The sequence below is a fragment of the Lucilia cuprina genome, chromosome X (genome assembly GCF_022045245.1).
Source record: "Lucilia cuprina isolate Lc7/37 chromosome X, ASM2204524v1, whole genome shotgun sequence".
Lineage (NCBI taxonomy): Eukaryota > Metazoa > Arthropoda > Insecta > Diptera > Calliphoridae > Lucilia > Lucilia cuprina.
The window spans coordinates 2,070,339-2,095,317 of record NC_060949.1 but is presented as its reverse complement, the minus strand read 5'-3'; the positions used below and the strand labels follow the sequence as shown (position 1 = coordinate 2,095,317).

Below are 24,979 nucleotides of genomic sequence, written 5' to 3'. Positions count from 1 at the left end.
CTTCATTGAAGACAAAGGGGCGATGGCAGACCGTTCTCAAGTCTACCCTGTGGATGAAAAAGACCACCGTGAGATAAGGCCGACACGGCAGGTGCTCACGTTAAAACTCTCGACAGTCTGTAAATTGCCAACCTGTAATTAATTTTTGAGAGTACTAATGATTCTACCAATTTTAAAAGACTATTTGTATTCATATAGCTTTTAGGTGAAGATAGATATTTTATTATATTAAGATATTTTTTCGTTAAGTGACTCTTTAAATAATTACAAAGATTCATGAAATTGTATTTACAGTCGATATTTAATCCTAAAATCTTACAGTTATTTACATTATATATACTTATATTATTGTACACTATTTTAAAATCCCTGCAATTATGTTTTCTACAAATATGAAGCTATAAGATAAAGGTCATCTGCGTATATATAATAAGGAAATGTATCGGAATTTATATTGTTTATACGAACTGAAAATTTTCTATTTGTGAGAAATGATTTAATGAGTTTAAATATTTTCGGACCAACTTGAAAGTTTCTGGAGTACAATGTGGACACCAACTCTGACAAATGCTTTCATTACGTCAATTGACAAGATCGATGTATGTCCTTGGTGGAGCGATTTTTACATATTATGTGGTCCATGTACAAAAGAGCATCTATTGTACTTAGTCCAGATTAAAATCCGACTTGATTTTGCAATAATTGATTATGCTTTCTTATAAACGTCTTGATATAATTGTTTCCAGAAGTTTAGAATTGCATAGAAGATGAGATATGGGGCGGTACGAGTCCATATCATCAATTGGTTTAATATTTGTATATAAAGCAACTACAGAAGCAGTTTTGAAAAATTTCGGAATAGTACCTGTTTCGAATATATAATTGAATAAATTTAGTATACGGATTCTGAACTGATCTGACAGATGTGCCAGCATATGATAAGATATTTTGTCAATAACTGGAGATTTACCTTTGGAGGTTGCTATTGTCCTTTTTTTAACAGGACAAGTAGTTACTATCAATGATGATAAAGTTTGGGTTTTAGCACTAGTAAATTTAGTAAAGAAGTTTGAGTCTTTTGAATTATCTGACCAGTGTTTTGCAAAGGATTTTGCCAATTTATGAGGGTCTGTAACTATTTTTCCATCTAGGTAGATACAGCTTATTGTATTTGGCGTGTAATTACCCGTTAATTTCCATATGTTCTGCCACAAAAACTGGTGTGGATGGATTTAAATTTTCAGTGAAATCATTAAAAGATTTGATTTTGGGTATTCTATTTTTTGCTCTGTTGAAAATTGCATTATTTCTTTTATATGTGATAAGGTTTTCTATTGTCATGTTTCGATGAAATGTTTTCCATGCGAGTTGTTTTTTTATCACGCAGTTTCTGCAATTGGGTGGACCACCATGGAACAATTTTAGTTTTATGCTTATTTGAAGTTGAGGGGATACTTTCATGGAAATTTTAGCTAGTAGGTAAGATTATAGTATTGTTTTAGAATTGTTCATTCATAGAGAACAATTTGTTGCTTAGGGCATTGTATATTTTCTTTGGATTTTTATTTTAAGAATTTCTTTTTGCTGAATTAAATTTAAACATTTATTGGAAGAGGCTGGATGGCCATCGACGAAGTTGGCATAGTATAATCTTGTGCATGCCGTATCAGTGTGGGGTGGTAGATTGCAATTAACGCAGGGGGTTGTAATTTTAACAACGTTTAATAGTATGATTAGTTCACTTACGATTTCATTATCGGGAACAGATTTGAGATATGGGGCATAAACTCTGGCCTTGGTGTAATTGAGTTGTTAATGTAGTTTGCATACTATAGGGCATATACCATGTAATTCCTTAGAATTAATAAACTTTGTTGCCGTTACATTATCTCAGTAGGCTAATTGAGTGAAGATAAATACGCCGGGTTAAATACGTTTTTCATGTAAGACAAAAAAAATATCGCATGCGATAAAAAAGTATTTAATACTTGAAATAAGTGTATTTTCACATATTTATAAAGATTTTTATACATAATTGCAAAAAAATGCACATATATCCTTAAAATTATAATTTTAAATTGCAGACAAAAACATTTTAAGAAATTTATTAAGTTCAATCCAAAAAAAATGCAAAACAAGTCATCGAACTATCGAAATATGCAAAAGTTTTATCAAAGACAAAATTTTTGAAGTTTTTGAATATAAGTGTAAAATAATTAGATTATATAGAGATGTGATCGGTGTATTCTCGCATCTAGGAGTACGCAACCCAGTGAAGAATACAGGCAGTCAATTATACTTATAAAAGTTTTGAGTTCTTACAGTGATCACTATTTTTGAAAAAATATTTTTTTTTATATATGAATTCTTGGAGGGATGTTGTCACTATGACCATATACTTCGACCTCGTAGAGTGTAAACCAATGGAGAGCATAAACCATAGTCTATGCTATCTAACTGCGTTTACAGTCTTTCCAAATTGAGTTTTTGGGAATTTATAAGATTTTTTGAAAATGTAATAGCTAAATATAAATATTCTTTGAGGGATGTTGTCACTATGACCAAATCCTTCGACCTCGGAGAATAGAAAACCGTGAAGAGCATAAACCATAGTTTATACTATTTAACTTTGTTTTTAGTTTTTCCAAAATAATTTTGTGGAAGTTTATAAGATATTTTGAAAATGTAATTTTTTATACAAAATTTCTGAGGGATTTAGTCACTATGACCAAATCATTCGACCTCGGGGAATCAAAACCAGTGGAGAGCATATACCATAGATCTTAAACTGCGAACACCGTACTTTTTATAAAATGTTTTTTTTTTCATATTTTACATCATCAAAAAGTTTTAAAAATGCTGAAAATTTGTTTGTAGAAGTTATCCTTGCTGTACAATAAATTTCCGATATACATAGGTACAAAACGCCTTTTTAACTGTTCGTTTTTTCAGCTGATTTGAAAAACTGTTAACTAGAAAGTTATTAAAAAGCTAAGAAAAGAGAAACATTTAATTTGAATTATCTAGTTTCGATTATAAATCATTTACAACATAGATATTTTCTAGATCCTTATTCTCAAACCATGTCTGTCAGTCAGTCTCTTGAAAGAACGATAGGACCTAAACTATTGTTGCAGTTTGATTGGTATTCAAAAGGGACAAAATCGGTTACATTTGGTCATGGCGTTAGAAAATGACTAACGTTCATAACATGCTTAAAAATACATACTAGTATTTTTATGAAGTTATACTTAAATTTTTTATGAACCAAAATTTGATATAAATCGCCAAATTGAAATTTGCGAATTGTGTTAAGTTTTGTTATATTTATATTATATATATTTTTTATTTTTTTGGAAACTATAACTTTACTGAAAAATTATTTTGATTTCGATAAATATTTAAAATGAAATTTTGATCACCTAGGATCATAATATGATCATGTATAACAATATTATGATAAATACAAAAATATCATGATGAAATATTTTGACGGTATTTGATATTTTAAAATTTTTACAATAACGATAATATGTTTAGACTACAACCATAATTTTAACCACAACCATGTTTTTTCTTTGCGTGCTCTTACAGAGAATAATAACATTGTCTATAAATCGTTTAAAAACCAAAAATAAAAGTATTAAGATATATGCATTTCACAAAAATGTTTGTTATTAGAAATTTATTACTCTGGAATTAGGAATTAGTTGATAATTGACACAATTGCTAATTAAAAATCCTCTTCAAAAAATCTTCGGATGTTCATATTTTGGATTTAAATTTTATAAATTTATTACTTCTTAATCATAAATGCGTTTTTCATTAAAGAAAAAAGTTCGTATCCACCGAACATTGTAAACCGAACAAAGTTCGGGTTCGGCCAAACTTTCAAGTTTACCGAAGTTCGGGTTCAGTGTTCGGTACCGAACGAAATTTTGAGTTCGGCCGGACTCTAACAATTTCCAAGGGGATACTATCAATCATCAATATCAAGTTTACATCTATGTTTCTTGAAAAGATCATAACTTTACATTTTGATGGGTTTAATTCTAGTTAATTTTGCCCTTGACCATTCAACTATATGACTTAGATCTTGTTTAATGAGGTTTTTAAGCCGGTAAAATTCAAAAATTGGAGAAGATGCCAAAAGTTGAGCATCATCTGCGTATGTATGGCAATTTAAGAAATTCAATTTTAATATCAAGTCGTCAATATATAATAGGAACAACAGTGACCTAATATGGAACCTTGAGGTATACCTCTATTAAGTCACTTGGACGAATTGTTTACGACCACATAAAAAAGAATAAATAAGAGCAGCCACTAGAGTTAACAGAGTCAAATGCTCTTCGAAAATCAAGAAATATCAAAACACTTACATTTCCATTATAAATATTTCTTCTAAGAGTTTCAGTTATATCCAGTAGTACGCCAGTGGTGTTATATCTTTTCCCAAATACGGGTTGAAACTCACTTACTCTTCTTGATAGATCTAAGTTTGACAACATTTGTTGCCTCAAAATAACTTCTAACATTTTCGAGCATACAGGAAGAATACTTATTGGCCTATAATCTGAAGTGTTCCTTGGACATTTAACCTTGGGGATTGGAATAATTTTCACGACCTTTCCAAATTTCCGGTATTATTGAAGTAGTTATAATTGTATTAATAAGATGTGTTAGTTCTCCCGATATCGCAGGAAATATTAACTTCAAAAATTTGAGGGATATTCCATCATTTCCCATTGCTTGAGATTTTATCTCGGACATAGCTAGAAATATTTCGTTTTCAGTAACGTTACTGAAAGAAAATCCATCAATATGAGGTAAGGACATGGGTTCAGATTGGAAAATCAGTTCCATTCCTCTCAAATATTCCAACAGATATTAACTTTCTCCACAACTGTCTTTAATCACAGTTAGAGAAATAGTTGATAAATTCTCTTCTTTGAACTTTCCTAATAATATGTTCTAATCTATTACGACAAACACAATATTTTTGGAGATTCTCAATAGTTGCATTCAAAATATAACTACGATTTCTTGCCCATTTGGCACTGCGAATATGAGAATCGTTCATCCAATAATTTCATCACTTCGAACAAAGTGTCACATGAGTGATATATCTAAAAAGCACTGAAGTTAAATTTTTCGCTTGTGTTCACTATAAAACCTGTACTTAGTGTTAATTTAATGTTACAAGATATATAAAAAATTAAATAAAAAATTTCAATATATATGTATGTATATACTGAGCGTCAAAATGAGTATACACCAGTGTTGTATTATTATAATGCAGAACATGAAAGCGATTTGTAGCGATTTGTAGCGATTTGTAGACATAGCAAAATCCTTAAATAATAATAAATAATGTAAGAACAAAACAAATGCATTTTAATTCAAAAATATAAATTATACTGATTTAAAGTTAAAAAGTCAAAAAAGTTTCCAAAAAGTGAAGAGCCCCTTAAGTCATAGCATAATTACGACTTCCAATTGTAATTAAAATAAATTTCTGATTTAGTAAAGGACAATTTTAATAAAAATTATCTTTTGACTGGTTGACTGTTTAGAACTTTTTAAATTTATTGATAAAAATTTTAATGAGATGTTTGTGTGAAGGATTCGCAAGAAAATGTAATTTTATTATTATATTTAAATATATTTAAATCAAAAAAGTTCAAATTTTTCAATTTTTGCCCTTCGTTATTAATTAATGATTAAGAATTTTACTTCTGCAAATCGCTTTATGTTCTGCATTACAATAATTAAACGAGTGTATACTAATTTTTGATGACGAGTAGTCAAAAAAAAAACGGTGATCTATTAAAATCAGAACTTACAGATCTATGCCGCTGATGGGTCCTGAATGCCGAACGTTGGCGTGTTAAAGACGCATGTCGTACCTATATTTTGTTCATAATTATAATAAAGAAGAATGGGAAGAAATTTATTATATATTGGATTAACATTTTGGACAAGAATATACAATTTAAGTGAAATATATGCTTATTTTTATACGGGTGCCTAGTACAAGATCTATTTAATAATATACTTACAATACGTGTTGTCGACGTAGTACTTTTATCACTATTTGCGGTGTTTTTCATGTGCAAATGCGGAATATTTTGTCATTGTGACTTTTGGCACCAAAGGAATGAGGGAATGTTGTTGCTCTTATCACAAAGAACCAAAATTGTGAACATATAAAGTCAAAATATTATCTTCATGATCAGAATCGGAAAAATTCTTTTTTTTTACATTTTTTCCTTGTTCAGGCTTATAAGTAGCAATCCGTTTAAAACTTAAGAAAACATTTAACTACAAAAATGTATCTAATATCTCAATTAACAACTTTCTAGAACATATGAACTTCCTAGGAATGATATGTAAGTCGTAAAAGTGAAAAGCTTACTGAAAATGTTTTAATTTCATTTGGTTTTTCTTTACTTCAACAATAGGGTGTTCCGTGGGCCACTTTTTAGGAGGAATACCTCTATAACGATGCGTTTCAAGGAACTAAATACGGGAAAAATAAAAAACAGTTTTTTGAAAAGGTACTCAGTTCCCTACCTACGATTAAAAATCTTGATCTCAGTGCAATATATTTTTCTGCAATCTTTTGGAATTGGGTGTCAAAAAATAAGCAATGTTAAGCTCGTCATGGGAAAAGGGACATAAAAATTTAAAAAAAAATTCTGAAATGGACTAAACCAAATGCCAAATAATTTTTGGAATATTTTTCTGTATGAGCTAAAAATTACGACAATTTTCACACCCATTTCGATAAAACGGTTTGCAATATATGAGCCTAAGAAAATGCTCATTTTTTTCAAAAATGACATCGAGGCCCCAAATCTTTGGTGGCCTATAACTAAAAAAGTGGGTGAATTTATGCAAAACTGGAAGAATTCCGTCGGAATTCGAATCTGATGGAAATTCCTGCAAATTTTTTAAGGAATTTTCGACTAATCTGACTAAAGTCGGGCAAATGTCTGACATTCTTTCGACATTTCGTACGAAGGTCTGATAAGAAAGTCTGACAGATTTCTTATACAATGTCCGACTTTGCTGTTTGCTTTTCGGGGGAGTTTTTCCCAAGCTGAGGGAGAGCTTTCCACTACCTGGGAATATTATTTTCCGCGGACCAAAAAACTGGAAAAAAATAACATGAAAAATAAAATTAAAAAGATGAAAGAAACGGTGCAGGTCCTAAATAACCCAGTACCGGCGGCAAATGTTGATCTACTTGCGAGTCACGTGTCGTCATCCTGCAATCATGAGCAAAATACTACTACGGAGGCGGGTACCTTGGCCTCCGTGGCGGACAATGCGTCAAGTGTACAGCATTGACAAAAACATAGGGGTGAAAGAGAAGGATGTTCTCGGAGAAAGCTCTAAGCTAGCTCAGCCTTTAAATATAGGTGAGGATTCCGACTTTGAATCCTCAGATTATAATAACAACACCATTATAACAAATCCCAAAAAGGATGAAGTAGATCAAATGGTTAAACAGGTGAGTGATAGCATAACTAAACTACCTATTACTAAGAAAAAACTATCTGGAGCACAGAGGAGGAAGTTGAAAAAGATGCTTCAGGAAACCATCTGATGCAAAAAGGATCAGGCCTCCCGAAGAGATGACAGTCGAAGCAAAGCCATACTTCACTGAAAGAAACCTTTAGTCAGAATCCTGAGAGTTAGGTCTCGACGTCATAAAATATATTCCGAAGTCCTCAACCTCGAAGGTACAGGACCTCAAAAGAAGAAGGAAAGAGAGGCTATACAGTGAAAATAGAAAAGAGCAGCTTTCTTACGCCAAAGTTGCCAGAAGAAGACAGGAGCTACTACTGATATCGTTAAGGAGTCAAATTCTAAAAGCGAGGAGGTTACCACTGACTCGCCAAAAGAAAGTGCTGCTTCCCTTAACAAAATTAGCGAATCGCCGATTTAAAGGGCTGTAAAAAACACAAAACACTAAAACACATAAGACGATACCCAAAGCATCATTAGCAAGTAGTGGTAATTTAGAGGAGTCAAATATTAAAAGTGAGGAGGAAATCACTCAATCGCCAAAGGAAAGAACAGCAATGCTGTCCAAAATAAGGAAAGTGTCGATTTAAACGACTATTCTTCAAGTGTTTGATAAGGACCCCGCAGTGCCATCAATGGTACCCACTGCATCAATAGCCACTTCATGTTACACACTAGAAGAAAATTTAAATGGATGACAAAGATTGTTATCCAAATATACCTCCATCGGATTGAGCCGGCTACCAACGCTCTGATGGCTAAAATTAACACAGACAAGATACATATAGCTTTAATTCAGGAACCTGGGGCGATTCGCAACAAGGTTTCTGGATTTAATCGCGTAAATTTCCAACTTTTCTATGTACCTTATGTCACAAGAAGTTATGTTTTCTCCTCTCAACAGGATTATCAACATCGGATGCAACGGTGCTGAAGCAAGGTCTTAACAACACGGTCGTGGAGCTGACGAATCTAGTCGAAGAGGCACAAAGGGAAAATAAGAAAAATTGTAATAGGTTGTGATGCCAACTTCCACCATGTAGCTTGAGGTAGTACAAATACCAATCGCAGAGGACAAGCCCTTAGGGATTTCCTTATATATATATATATATATATATATATATATATATATATATATATATATATATATTATTATATAATATATATATATATATAATTATATATATATATATATATATATATATATATATATATATATATTATATTATATATATATATATATACTATATATATATATATATATATATATATATATATATATATATATATTTATATATATTGCAATTTTTTTAAATGCAGCTCAAATCTAAAAAACCATGAAGATATGTACTTGACTACTAATTAGAGTGTCCCGAAAGACAGCAATTTTGCAAATCTTATATAAATAGGTAGACCTCTCAAATGACGCATATAAAGCATTGTTCTTCTATATCTTTTTATACTTTTAGAAAATTATCCACCAAAAATTCTGCACAACCTTTTCTGTATGTAGCGACATGTTATTTTAGGGGTAAACAAGTATGAATTTATAGTCGGACATTGCCGACCATATGATACCCTACACCAGTCAGTGTGTTAAAATTTTGAATTTTTTTACATAAAGCATTTAATTTGTTTTATTGTGGAATATTTTTACTTATTATTGACAAAAAAAGAGATTTTCTACAAGAGGGCTCATAGGGGAGAAGGGGTAAATATGGACCTATCCTTATAAATTTTGGTAGATGAATTTACGTCTACTACAAAGTCATTTATGTAGATTTTAATCGTTTTATAAGTAATTATAGGTTAATTTTCACCTTCAAGTCATTTTCTGAAGGGGAGTCTGTATGGGGGCTAGGGTCAAATGAGGACCGATCACAATAAAAATTAGTATTGTCAATTATTGTTCTATAAAACTAATTTTTACTGATTTTCGTTGACATTATAAAACATTTAACGTACTTATGAGCCTAAAGGCCCGATTCGGGGGGTACGGTTGTATGGGGGCTATGAGAAATAATGGACTGATTTTCAATAGCGATCGTCCTTGAACCAAAAAAAGAGTATGTGCCAAATTTCATCAAATTATCTTAAAAATTGCGACCTGTAGCGTGCGCACAAGGTTTACATGGACACACAGACAGACGGACGGACATAGCTAAATCGACTCAGAAAGCGATTCTGAGGCGATTGGTATACTTTAAGGTGGGTCTAGGACCGATATTTTTGGGTGTTACAAACTTCAGCACAAACGCATAATACCCTCCCTACTATAGTGGTGTAGGGTATAAAAACAAAGACAATATTAATTGATCTATGTATTTAATATTATAAATCATTTAAAATCCCGGGAAACGCCGGGTCCAAAAAGTTAATCATTATATAGTTTTCGAAATATAATTTATGATTAGAATTGAGTTTAGTTTAATTAAGTAAAAGTAAATCAGGATTGTGGCTATTAAAAAAAGCGTTAAATCATAACGTCTACTTAGCATTATTATTAAAATAACATTTATATGTATAATACTGAGATTTTTAGTTATTATTTCTTCAGCAATTGTCATTTCTTAAGATCCCAGTATTGAAAAATTTTTGTCAATACTTGACGTTCGTAGTTGAAGTTGTTTATTAAGATTCAATATTTGGTTGGATAAATTTGCATATTATTATTATTTAGTTGTTGCAATACATTATTGATTTAGTTATTGATGTTTTCCATTTGAGAGTTGTTATTTTTTACCACATTATCAAATTATTGTTTGTGTGAACAAATGAGTTATTTGAACGATTATTTTTGTTACAGTTGTTTATAGTTTTGACATCCTCTATAGGATGTGGATGACCGTACTTGTGGCATAATATACAAAAGAGTTTATATCTTTCATTTTCCGATGTCATGATTTTGGTTGATTTGACGCATCTGCGAGGAAAGTAACAATTTGCGGCACTATGGAAAAACGTTGACAATTTCTGCATTGGGTTATTTCAGTTTTTTTTAGGCTTTCATTCTCACGCATCGATATAGGAGGCTTTTTATAGTTTTAAGCTTATTGGGTTTACTCTCTTCGCTAATTTGTATCATATAAATAGACAACTTTTGACCTGAGTTTTTTGGTAGTAAATGGTTCTACTTTTAAAAAGTTAAAATTTTCATTTTCGATTTTTTTTTAATTCTTCCAATATTTCCTTTGGATCAATAATGGAGAAAACTATAGGCTACAATAAGATAATGATCCGATACCTCGCCCCTTTCTACGCCCACTTTTTATAAAATTATCCTTACCTATATATTATTCTATGATTATATGAAAGAGAATGTCTGTTTGTTACGCTTTCACGGACAAACTACTGATTCAATTTACATGAAATTTAAAACACTTATAGTTCTATTCTATAGTGGAACAATATGCTATATAAAATCATGATTTGACGTCACGATTCTTCTTATTCTCACTTTTCACTTTCACCCACTAATAGATCTGACCTCAGGATCTGGATTGGATTGGATGCTACGCATATTTTTATGTTCGCTTTTAGAAAACCAGCTATAACGCCAAATTTCTAGGTTAAATATAAAAAATATGAACCGATTTTCAAGAAATTTGACAACATACAGTGTATTTTTAGAATCAACTTTTTGATCTGGATTTTACGCTGCATGAAATTTAGCATGACAATAGTTCTATCGTGGAAGGTTAGGTTAGTTTGAGGAAGAGAATGTTAGTACATCACTATATACACCTATACCACAAATTTCAGCAATGTTGTGATCTTAATAAAATGCAACGACTTTTTTCTGTCTACTTTTTGTTACATTTTTAATGCTATCATTTATATATATTCATATTACATTTTCACAAAAATTCGAATTTAAATCGGTTGTGTTTCCTTATATAAGTATAAGTAAAATTACTTGGGTATACATAAAAGCTAATGAATAAAAACAATATTTTTATACCCTTCACCTTCGTGAGGGTATAATAAGTTAGTCATTCCGTTTGTAAATTCTATAATATAATTTTCCGACCCTATAAAGTATATATATTCTGAATCTTTATAGATAGCGGAGTCGATCAAGGCATGTCCGTCTGTTTGTCTGTTGAAATCAGTTTTTAGAGGACCCCAGATATCGGCGAGATGCTAATCTTCAATAATTACACATGCTTTCGAGAAGATCGCTATTTAAAATCAGGAAAATCGGTCGGTAAATAACGGAGGTATGAGCAAAAATCCGAGACAACCTCTGAAAGTTTCATCAAACAATGTCATATTCTCCATGCTTTGTTCAGTAAGCAACAACCACACTGTATATTAGAAAAAGATGTACACGTGTGTGTAGATGTATTTCTTTTTTCAGCTGTGGATTTCGTTTTGTATGTTTTGATGCTGTTGGCGTCATTGAGTTGTGTATTTTGTTTTTGTGAATTCTGTTCGTATATTTGGATGTAGGTTGGTTTTATTACGTTGTTTATTTTGTTTTTCTGTGTTTTTCGTTATGTATGTTTAGAAGTCTGTTGGTTTAGACGCCTTGTGTATTTTGTTTTTTATTTCGTTTAGAGTTGTTGTTCATTTTGTTTTGCTTTTGGTGTAATAATAATGTAGTCGGAAAAAAATTTATAAAACTAATATGTTTAAAATACACTATGTTGAAGGGTTTATAAGATTCGGCACAGCCGAATATAGCACTTTTACTTGTTAAACATACTTTTGTATAAATGGATGTATTTGAGAAGCAATGAAGAGTAAAAAAACGGTGGATTTACTCTTTAATGAACAACTCAAAATTGTTTGTCAAATTAAAAGTTGTTTTGTTTTCTCTGTCAAAATGCAAGGAGCCTTCATATTTTCCTAGGACAGTAATTTTGTTCTTTTTTAAGAATTTTGAAATCTTGAAATGATCCAATTTTTTCGTGATTTTGTCCAGAATTTTCGTAATCGATTCAAAGTTTCTTCAATTGCATGTAATTTTTCAAATAGCAAGAAAATCGCTTAAAATTTTGTATGGTTAATGGCCCCGAAGCCTTTTGCCTCTTTACACCAGGGGCACTACAACTCAAAGTAATGTGTGACCAAATTTAAACTGAACAGTTCTTAAAATCTACAACACGTGGAAAAATTAAAACAACTTATTTGAAAGTGTCCTTAGTTCATTACCAGTGATTGAAAATGATTTCTGATTTCATTACAATTTCTCGAAAAAGTTTCTTAAATTTGTCTACAAATTAGTCAAAATTTCCTAATTTAAGCTTATTATCAATTTGTAATTTTTTTAAGGACTTTTTGGTCCAGAAACTGACTTTAAGTATTAAACAAAATGCGGAAAAATATAATAACTATTTTATCGTTATAAGCACAATTTTGACATTTATTTAAAAAAGTATAGTCATTACAGATAGAAAAATATTATTTTTAATTTTCAAATAAACACGGGCAACGCCGGGTACACGCAGCTAGTATTTATTTATTTATTTTTATTTATTTATTTAATTATTTCAACAACAGATTACAAGCCCATTAGCCTAAAAAAATACATATGACGAAGAGTAATTTTTAATATTTTATGTTAAATATATGTTTTAGCATTTAAATGTAATAAAACTTGATTTATAAATATTTCTTGGAGGTGTTCTTAAAATTTCCAATTGATTTACTGAAATTCCGCTCCTCATAAGGAATGATCTAGTCATATACAATGTTGAGTATCTAGGACAAAATATAGTTTTAGTCCTGGAAGATTTACCAAAATCAAATTTCTCTATAAGATAAGAAGGTTTCATAATTTTAAAAAATTGTGTTATTAGTCGTTGATTAATAAAACTTTGAAAATCTGAACCTAATACATCAATAACATGAGATGAAACATTATCATTATATCCAACATTATAGATGAACCTAACAACACGGTTAAAACATATATATATATTAACGTAAATAAATTACACACACTTATCAATGACCTCAAATATAAAATTAGTTTAATTAAAAAATAATTCAGTACAAATATACATACATACCTCAAATTTAAAAAAATGTATTATTTTCGCTTTTTTAGATGTCAATAAACATCACTTCCACAGGAGGTAAGATTTGACTCAAATAATATTAACATATAAAAATAACACACATCTAACAATTAACTCCAAAATTAAATTGGTTTAATTAAAAAAAAATCAGTACAAATATACATGTGTACACAGAAAAAAATTAAATTAAAAATCAGACAGAAAATCATAAAGCCAAGTAATTTTTATTACTAAAATAGAACCTATCAAGAAATTCGTAAAATCAAGTACTCAAATTCGTAAATTATTTATTGAAAAAAAAATTAGAATTTTCCTTATTAAAATAATATACTATTTACGAAAAACATTAATAAATATTCGCAACATTTCAAGATGCAAGTTTAACGCCCATAACAATCTTTAACTTCTATAGAATCTGAAAACTGCATACCAGATATATTGACCCATAAAAAAATAAACAAATAATGTAGGAACTAAAATCTTTTTACCAAATTTTATGATGATCTGTTTAAATTTGCCCCATAGGACCTTTTTCTCCTACAGAAAATGAAATTTGCCATAAATATATTCGGAAAATAGTATTTATGTTCATGTAACTTTTGATATACGAAAATTAAATTCTCTATTAATGATTAAATTTTTGCCAAATATAGGATTAAATTCCAAATTTTATAAAATTATCTTAGAATTTTCGGTTAAGCCATGGGCACATAAATTTTTTAAAATTAAAATGATTTTACAAGTAGAAGACGCTCAACGAATTTATTTAGACTTTTATACAAATCTAATTCTGTATCTTTGTCTGTTATAGGAAAAAAGGTCCCACAAATAGTAATCATGGGAGGTGCAATTTTTCAAATATATTCTGAGTTGATCAATACTTTATATTAAATTGGTGAATCGTCTAACTAGAAAAATATATTATGAATGACATTAAAAACTTAAAGGTGATAGCTAGAAAACGTTTTAGAAACTATAAAAATCGTTGATTTATTACAAATTTTTATTCTATTTCGAAAAGATATTGTGACATTAATACAGTTGACAGTTTTTGCATTAAAATTTGCTTTTTGTGCAACTTTTCGAAATTTTTCAACGGTGAAGCTGTACACATGACGGTGGCAGACAAACTTCTCAACAACAGCGTTGCTCAGTTGCATTTAAAAATCAAGGTTGATGTTGCTTTGTTTCAGAAATTGCAAACTGAATTTGAAAAAACTAAAACAATAAAAAAACAATGAAAGTAAAGAAGATCATTCTTATTTAATACTATTTTACTACATATTAATTTTAAATATTGTTACTATGTGAAGAAAATATTATTTTTATGTTCTGATTATATTTTGTTTTTAAATATTTTTATTTTACTTTAAAATTGAAAATAGCCAAGCATTTTTCTTATAGCAATTTTATTGAAAAATGGCTGCTTATCTGCTGGTATATGATTTATATTAGTTGTTTTAGTTTTAAATTTTTGTTAAATTTTCAGAGATTATCTCAGATTTTAGCTAATATCTCCGTTATTTATAATTCTGATTTTAAATAAGAAACTTCTCGAAAGCATGTCTGACAGAATTTTTAAAGATGTATGTGGTTTTTGGAATATTGATTTCAACAGACATACAGACAGACATAGCTTAATCGACTCCGCTATCTATAAGAAACAAAAATATAGGTATATAGGAAATTAAGTAGGTATTATACAAATTTTAAAATGTAGGTGTCATGGGAACACTAGTTGGTAGTCTGAATGTTTAATGACATTTAACTATTTATTTTTAACAAATTAAAAGACTTTAGAAATTAAACCATATTTAAATAATATAGGTCTAAAATTAAATTTAATTTTTATTTTATTTAGTTTCATATATACATATATATTTGATAAATCTAGGCCAAAAACGAATTTTGGATTATGTTAGCTTTTTATTAAATGTGCAGGTTTTATGAAAATAAATTTCATTAACTCATTTTCAGATAAAATATTACGTTTTTTCATACTTGTTAAAATTTTTGTATAAGTTTTGCTTGACCAATGTTGACAACATTGCTTACAATATAAAAAATCAAATCTGAGCATTTTTGAAACATATACACTGTTTTTTGCAAAAGAAACAAAGCAAAAGAAACAAAGCAACAGAAACAATTTTCTCATTTGGTTTTGTATTGTTTTTCTACATTATGTTCAGTAAATCAAACGTACACAGCTAGACAAGAAAACAAAGGAAGTAAAACTGAAAAGTTTCGAGCAAAACATTTTTGCAGACGTTTCCTGAGTGTTTTGTTCATTACAAAAGAAAAATTGTGTAAAATTAAGAGATAAGACATCACTTAGGGTAGAAGGGGGAACATTACCCTAGGGGCACATCTGTCAATGCGAATAACTTGAAAACCGAAAAATCGATTTTATCGCATTATCCAATTTTGTTTTCGTTTATCGATTATCTATCATCCCTGAAAATTTGAAACATTAACTTTACATATGATAGGAGGCAGACATGATTAATTGTTTTTCAAAGGGCTGCGAAAATATTTCACAGTGTGAACTTTTTGAGCTAATTTTTTTAGTTTTTGTGATAGAAAAAATATTTTGGTCAGTATTAGAACGTCAATAAAAGTGAACAATAAGACATAATAATATTTTCTATAATACAATTTGAAGCCCGAAAAAAATTGAAACTAAATCGTGGGGCACATGCGCCAAATATATGTAATGCTTGTGATGTAGAACAAAACTTGGTTAAAATATAGAAAAACTCAGTAATAATTTGTTTTAATTTTTTGTTAAGTTTTGTGAAATAAACAATAATTATCTGGTTTATTGTAATTTGTTTAATGAATTAAAGTATAAAACAACAAAATAAGTTTTTATTTCTGTATTTTTTCTTTTATTTTACTAATGACAAATCTGCCCCATCCCCTTGGCGCATTTACTTCATGGATGGGGCGGTATCGCCGTTTTTGGTCAGTGCGGAAAAGTTAAAAAATATGTACATGAGGATGACTTAGGAAAAATTGAAAGTAATAAAACTAAAACCAACATATCTAAGTATCCGAACCAAGAAAAAAATTAAGAATATGTATTCTGGTTTTAATTTGAGGTCGCCTCAAAAAAAGGGACGTATGCTCCCCCATCAACCCTACCCGGAGCAAGTGATAACCTATCAATGAGGACATGCATCATTTTATGTTTATAGATTAAATTTTAAAGAAAATTTAATAAGGACTAAAGAATGAAAATTATCGTACCTAAAGTTTTTTGTTTCTAGGTTCATTCAAAAAGTACCTTTTAAGAACGAAAAAGTACCAGAAAGTCCAATATTATAGAAAATTCAAAAATTACATTTTGATAAGGTACCAAAAATCCCGCAGTTAATCCGGGCATAGTAAATTTCCCGTTTCTAGGTTCAATATTATAGAAAATTAAAAAAGTACCTTTGGAAAAACGAAAAAATACCAAAAGGTCCCATTTTAAGGGTTCTTACTTGTTTGCATTTGTTTTCTTCATAAACGTACGATTGTTCTGCTAATTATAACAATCATAACGTTCATCAAGTAGATGACCGAAAAGCCAATTTTTCGCTCTTTCTCACTTAAAAAGTATTTGGTTTTGGGGCGTTTTCAAATTTTTAAAAATTTTATAAAATTTATAATCCTTATATACATATGTATATTCTGAATCAGGCGCGAATATACCAAACCATTTTTTTAAATATACAAATTAGAAAAAAGAAAAAGAAGTAAAACAAGTAAGAGTGCTATATTCGGCTGTGCCGAATCTTATATACCCTTCACCATAGTGTATTTTAAACATCTTTTATAAATTTTAAATTTTTTTTCCGACTACATTATTATTACATCAAAAGCTAAACAAAAAGAACAACAACGCTAAACGAAATAAAACACAAAATACACAAGGCATCTAAACCAACAGACATCTAAACACATAACGAAAAACACAGAAAAACAAAAACAAAATTAACAACGCAATGACTCCAACAGCATCCAAACCAAGGGTGCCCAAGCCCTATGCGCTTGGTACTCTTTTGTTTTTGCTAATGCGCTTAGCTATAGACAGTGTGTTTTCTATACACTTATATGCGCTTAAGCTTAGCAATACGTTGTTGTTGTTCTTAACAGTATACAAGCAAGAGTAAAACAACAACACTTTCTTATTCATTGCTGGTAAACATTGACGAGCCGTAGATTTTGTTTTTGTTTATCTTAAAAAAAATGGATTTAAAAAGCACTTGGAAAAAATTTGTGTTAGTTTTAAATTTCAAACTTACATTGTTCGCATATAAAATTATTGTACAATAACTCACAATCTACTCTCATATAATTGAAAACGTTTTAAATACTTTTTTCTATTCATTAAAAAATATATTTGCAAAACAAAAGGGAAAATTATTTTATTTTAACAAAAAATGCAGTGTTGTTGTTGCTTTTATAACAATTTTTTGATGAAATTTTCAGAGGTTGTCTCGGATTTTTGCTCATATCTCCGTTATTTACCGACCGATTTTGTTGATTTTAAATAGCGATCTTCTCGAAAGCATGTCTAATAGAATTATTGAAGATTCGGATCTCGCCGATATCTGGGGTCCTCTAAAAACTGATTTCCACAGACAGACAGACAGACAGACGGACATGGCTTAAATGACTACTTTATAGGGTCGGAAAATTATATTATAGAAATTACAAACGGAATGACAAACTTATATACCCTTCTCACGAAGGTGAAGGGTATAAAAAAACTAAATTTACCACCTATATTCTCGAACTGGATTCGCGGCTATTCTGGATTCTTAGAGATAGCGGGGTCGATTAAGCCATGTCTGTCGGTCTGTCTGTTAAAATCACAAGGAGATAAATACAGCTTATATTTGCTTGTGTTATGTGTGCAGAAATACAAGTCTATGCAAAATGGACAAGAGATCTGTTTCTGTAATGATGTGAGTTTCGGATGTGGACCTTCGTTATTATAGGCCTATCTTGCCGATGACCAAAAATTTAGGCGAATGAATTGTATATTTACAAACATATTACTGTCGAGCTTTACTCCAATGTCAATATTTTTAATTAACTAAATTCGTTTAAGCGATTTTTGAAACGATGCTGTTGACTTTATATCGGAGCTATGACCACTTCGAAAATATTTTAGCAGAATGATTTATCTATACACAGAATATACTCACGTCCAATTTTATTCAAATATTTTCATTTAATAATGAATTAAGTTGTATTAAGTAATTTTTAGAACTGAACCTTATATGAGAGCTATTACCAATTATGGACCGATCGATAACAAATTATGTATATTTTTATATACACGAAGCATACTCAATTCGAATTCTATACAGATAACCCTATAACTTTATGAATTATGTGCGTTTAAGTGATTTTCGGAGGTGGACCTTATGTGGAAGCTATGACCAATTGTAAACCGATTAGTAGAGCGATTGATACATATACAGAACATATTCGCGTTGAATTTTATCTCGATAGCTTTATTTATTAAAGAAATATTACCGCTTATGTGATTTTAGGAAGTGGGCCTTATATGGGAGCTACAAGCAATTGTGAACCGTGAACCGTTTGTATTATGATTTCTATTCATATTATATTTAGATGTACAAAATTTTTTGTTGATATCGAAATATTTGAAGAAAATTATTAACGACTAGCTTTTTGTACCCGGCGTTGCCAGGGATTTTAAATAATTTATAATATTAAATCTACATCTCAATGCAAGCAAATTAATATTTAAATCTACAATCAAAACATATAATTCTGAAAAATTTTCACAAATTTTAAACCACATACGAATGTCAAATTTCCATCCGTACTTTCTATCAATGTATGAAGGTTTCATTACATATTGTGTTCAGACGATTCTATCTTTATCCTTGTACACAAAATTTTGACTTATTCATTGGCTTAGAGAAAAAGTGTGTACTAATTTTTCCCCTTTCTGATTGACGTTTCGAAAAATGCCTATAAAAGCCTTACAAAACAGTATGGTTCAAATTTCATAAAATTCGGTATAGTTGTTGTCATAATAAGACGTAATTGCATCACAAAATGTTCGTGTTAAAATATACAACAATCAGTTTTCAAGCTCAAAAGTATCAATTTTTCAACTTTGCTAATACATACAGTGGACGAAATTTTAATAGTCGCAATAACAGATTTAATAATATTTTTATGTAGTTGGTTCACCTTGTTTCCAATTTACCAATATTTCCCAATATTCAGTAGTTGGTCACTAAGAAATATTTTTGTATACATTGTTGTTTGAATTTCCTCTCTATATAACAATAATGGGACTTTTATTAAAAAAATACCAAATAAAGAGCGAAATTTAAATAGGCACAAATACTTTTATTTAATTTTTACAGTTACAAAATGCAATTTTTTTGTAAAAAAAAATTTGCATCATTGAGTATTAGTATCAGTCCCTATTGAGAATTTTAAGGCGCAATGGACACGTAACTCAAGAGGAGCGATCTTTAATAAAAGTTTTAAATGAAGAAGGCTATTCAAAAAGAGAAATAGTTAGAAGAATTGGAAGATCAGAGCATCTAGTTCGTACGTGTTTGCAAAAATCTACAAAAAAATCTACAATCTACAAATCTACAAGAAATAATAAATCAGCAAAAAGTAATAAGAGAAACACAAAACTAAGCAAACGCCAATTTGGTCAACTTAAACAAGAGGCCACTAAAAATAAACTTTATTCTTCCCAAATTGTCCTGAAATTAGGCTTACCTGTAGGAAAACGTCGAGTTCAACTTTATTATCAATTTTATTATCTGACTGTAACATTAAATAGAAAAAAATCAGCAAAAATCCCACCGTTATCATGCTCGCATAAATCACGGAGATTGGGCAAAATATGTCATGGACAGAGGAATGGAGAAAAATTATTTTTTCCGACAAAAAAGTGCAATTTAGATGGACCAGATGGACATAGTCATTATTGGCATAATTTGCAAAAACCGAACGCTCCCAGAATGAGCAGAAACTTTGGTGGAGGTACTGTAATGGTATGGGGCGGTTTCAGTTACTGTGGGAAGCTTCAGTTGTGTTTCATTTTCACTAAAATGAACTCCGAAATCCACGTGGAAATGCTGAAAGATGTTTTAGTAAATTATCTAGAAGATAATTTGGATAATGACATGACCTTTCAGCAGGATACTGCATGTATCCACATCTGGAGAGTCTCAAAAGCAATCTTTTCATCGGCATCAATCCCAATTCTAGACTGGCTTGCTGGAAGTTCGGACTTAAATCCAAAAGAAAATATTTGGGGAATTATGTGAGGAGATGTTTATAGCAACGGAAAGCAATACAACACAGTTAGTTAGCTGAAAACAGCCCCTTCTAATTCAATTTTCGGAAAGTTATATAGTCTATTGACGCTTCGAGACATTTATCTTTCTATGTTCCAAATTTGAAGAAAATCGGTTTATCCGTTTAGGCACAAACAAAAAAAAAATTACAATTTATAATATATTATTATATAATATATATTATTAGGATTATGTGCGTTTAAGTGATTTTCGGAAGTGAACCTTATACGGGAGCTATGACCAATTGTGGGCCGATACGGATTGTGGGAGATATGAAGAATAAAATAATTTCCGGGAATATATTCCTTTGTATGGGGGCTATGGGAAATTTTGGATCGAAAAAATAATGTGGGACAAAATTCATCGAATTATCTTTTGTAGTTTCTGAGATAACTACTTAAGAATTACCACATTAGTTTGACATTTCTACTCATAACTTTTTACGTAGTGAAGTGTCGAACCCTTCACCATAGTGTATTTTTACATATTAGTTTTATAAATTTTTTCAACAACAACGCTAAACGAAATAAAAAACAAAATACACAAGGCATCTAAACCAACAGACATCTAAACATACATAACGAAAAACAAAAAACAAACCTACATCCAAATATACGAACAGAATTCACAAAAACAAAATACACAACTCAATGACGCCAACAGCATCCAAACATACAAAACAAAATACACATCTGAATAAAACCAAATACATCTACACACACGTGTACATCTTTCTCTAATATACAGTGTGGTTGTTGCTTATTGAACAAAGCATGAAAAAATATGACATTTTTGATGAAATTTTCAGAGGTTGTCTCGGATTTTTGCTCATATCTCCGTTATTTACCGACCGATTTTGCTGATTTTAAATAGCGATCTTCTCGAAAGCAGGTCTGGGGTCCTCTAAAAACTGATTTCAACAGACAGACAGACAGACGGCTTAATCGACTCCGCTATCTATAAGGACCCAGAATATATATATTTTATTGGGTCGGAAAATTATATTATAAAAATTACAAACGGAATCACAAACGTATATATACCCTTCTTACGAAGGTGAAGGGTATAAAAATAATATACCCAATGATATATAAAAAGTAATAATTGTGTAAATAATTATATTTCTTTCATATTAGCAAGAAATACATGTTGAAATAAAAAAATCGAGCGAAGTGAATTTAAAATTAAAATTATCTACAATATATTCTGGAAAGCCATTTATTAACCATTTAACATAGTTTTATAAAAGAACAGTAAAATAATTTTGATATTAATATAATTTTGAAACAAACACATAAGAAATTGTAGTACATAAGGAGAAATATGAGCACGTAGTCTTAGTCTAAATCTCACTATTCTATTAAATATTTTAACAATTCTTTTAAATTAAGCATTAGTAGGGCCACTAAATACCTCAACACAGTAAAGAATGTGATACATTAGTAAGTATAGGTCCAAAGAATATAAAAACTCCAAGACACTTCATCCTATTAACAAAATCTACTCTCCCTCCGCATTTCTTCCTAAGAGTGGGCTTTTGAAATATATATATTTTTCTGAGACTATAATCATAAATATTTTTGTTTACACAGAAAAAAATGAAATTCAAAATCAAACAAAAAATGCTTATTAAAATAATTACGAAATTTACGAAAACCATTAAATAAATATTCGCAACATGTCCACACAATAATTTTACTAAAACAATAAAGCAAGTTATTTGTATTTGTACTGAAATTCAAGCAAATGCTATAGGAAGGAAAAAACAATCCTACAGAAAGTACATATTAAGTACAGAAAGTACATATTTCTGACAAATTGAAAGCTTAAACATGTTTTTGCTTAGGTATACTCTCAAAAATAATAATTTTGCAAATTTTTCACTAAAAGGCCTATATACATATATAAAAGCATATGACACCCTCCAGTTACTCATTTCCAAGTTTGGGCGGGATTGACAAACAAAAAAGGATTAATGTTATACAGAATGTGATAACTGTAAATGTAATAATTTCCCAGATAAATTAATTTTTATACCCACCATCGAAATATTGGTCATAGACCCATAAAAGTATATATATTCCGGGTCTTTATTAAATTCTAAGACGATTTAGCCATGTCCGTCTGTCTGTCTGTTGAAATCACGATAGGGACCACACGAGAGGAGCTAGGCGGTTGAAATTTTGCATAAATATTTCCTATTGCTAAGGTTTGTTTTCTATTGAAAATGGGTCATATCGGTCCACTTTTTCGGATAGCCCTATTATAAGTGGACCTCCTGAAAACTGCTTTAAAGGGCATAACTGATCTAGAAGTACGAGTATAGCGGTGAAATTCGACATAAATAAGTTTCATATGAGTCAAAATCTTTTTACCAAAGTTTTGAGGATTAGTCCATAATTGACCCTACCCCCCATATAAGGTCCTCTTCAAATAATGACTTTAACACTCACTACTGGCCCAAAAATGCTAGTATAGCGATGAAATTCGGTATAAGCAAGTTTCTTAAGAACCAAGTTACTTACGAACCAAAACCTTTTAACCATGTTTTTAGGGATGACTCTACCCATTCTGAAAATGACTTTAACGCTCATTACTGGCTAAAATATACGAATATAGCAATAAAATTTTATACAATTAAGTTCTTCTAGAGCCAAAATCTCTTTACCAACATTTATATGGATAGGTCCATAATTGGCCCTACTTCCCCCATTGGGTTTATTTCAGGAATTGGCTTTAACGCGCATTAATGTCTTAAAAATACAAGTGAAGCGATGAAGTGCGACACACGTAACTTCCTTACGAGCCAAAACCTCTGCACCAATTTTTTTTTTTTGGATCGGCCCATAAATGAAGGATCGGCCCATAATTTACCTTACCGCCCACACAAGGTTTCCTTCAGAATATTACTTTAACGCTCATTACTGGTAAAAAATGCGAGTATAGCGATAAAATGTGATACAAGTATGTAAGTTTCTCGCAAAGCCAAAATCTCTCTACCAAATTATATGTGGATCGGTTCATAATTGACCCTACCCTATATATAAGATCACCTTCAGAAATTTACTTATCATTACGATCATTACTGGCTTAAAAAAGTGAGTTATGAAATACGGTTATAAAATTCGAATTTCATGCGGAATATGTCACCATACACCCCCATATAAGCCCCCATTATAAAATTATATTAACGCTAAATACTGGCATAAATACGAGTACAGCGATGATATTCAATGAAAACATGTTTTATATGAACCAAAATCGGTGTACAAAAAGTTATGAGGATATAAAAACAACTATGCTAGAAAATTACTATTACAGTGCTGAAAATCCACTCAAAAAGTTTATAATTAGTAACATAATTCTTCATTCCGAATTTAATAAGGACTGATCTATAACTGACACTAGACCTTATAAAAGGTTCCCTTCAGGAAAGAGTTTTGGTTTTTAAAATACGAGTTTTCCTTATTTAAAATATGAGTATTGATCTAAAATTTTGCATAAACAGTTTATACAAACGAAAATTATGTGCAAAATTTTATGACTATCGGTTCATAATTGACGCATATAAAGGTTCTTTTCAGCAAATTACGCATACGCTCACGGTTTAATAATTTAAGTAAAATATTTTGTTTTTAAAAGTAAATATTTTGTTTGTTCAAAAGTTCTCGGTCCATAATTCCATATATCACCCTGAAGATTATTGGTGAGCATTCATTTTACGGCATACGGTTTGATGGTCGGCGTATGAGATTTGGCGCAGCCCACACGCCCACATTAAGAAAATATAAAATTTCTATATTTGATATAATATAACAGTTAGAGTCCTCAAATTTTGTCGGAGGCACTTTAGTGTCAATATGATTATATGGGATAAAAAGTGTACACAAATTCGTTTATCTGGGAAATTTTTTACGAACAACTTTAATATTCATGTGAACGTGTTTAAGGAAAAAGAATGGACTTTCATCTGGGGGGCTTGGAGCCCCCATATGATTAAAATAGAAAAATTCGTATGTTTAAGAAATTAATTAAACAAGAATCTTTAAATTTTACTTGAAG

The 24,979-nt window shown here is 30.2% G+C and overlaps 1 protein-coding gene across 1 annotated transcript in view; it reads right to left on the bottom strand.

The window, feature by feature from the left end:
• LOC111678283 (serine/threonine-protein kinase WNK1-like) overlaps positions 1-24,979 on the bottom strand; it is a gene marked incomplete at its 3' end in the record, with an annotated part of 219,934 nt that overhangs the window by 78,107 nt on the left and 116,848 nt on the right. The window contains exon 7 of the mRNA XM_046950156.1: positions 5,847-5,909. Coding sequence (XP_046806112.1) covers positions 5,847-5,909 — 63 coding nt within the window. The remainder of the gene's footprint in view (positions 1-5,846; positions 5,910-24,979) is intronic.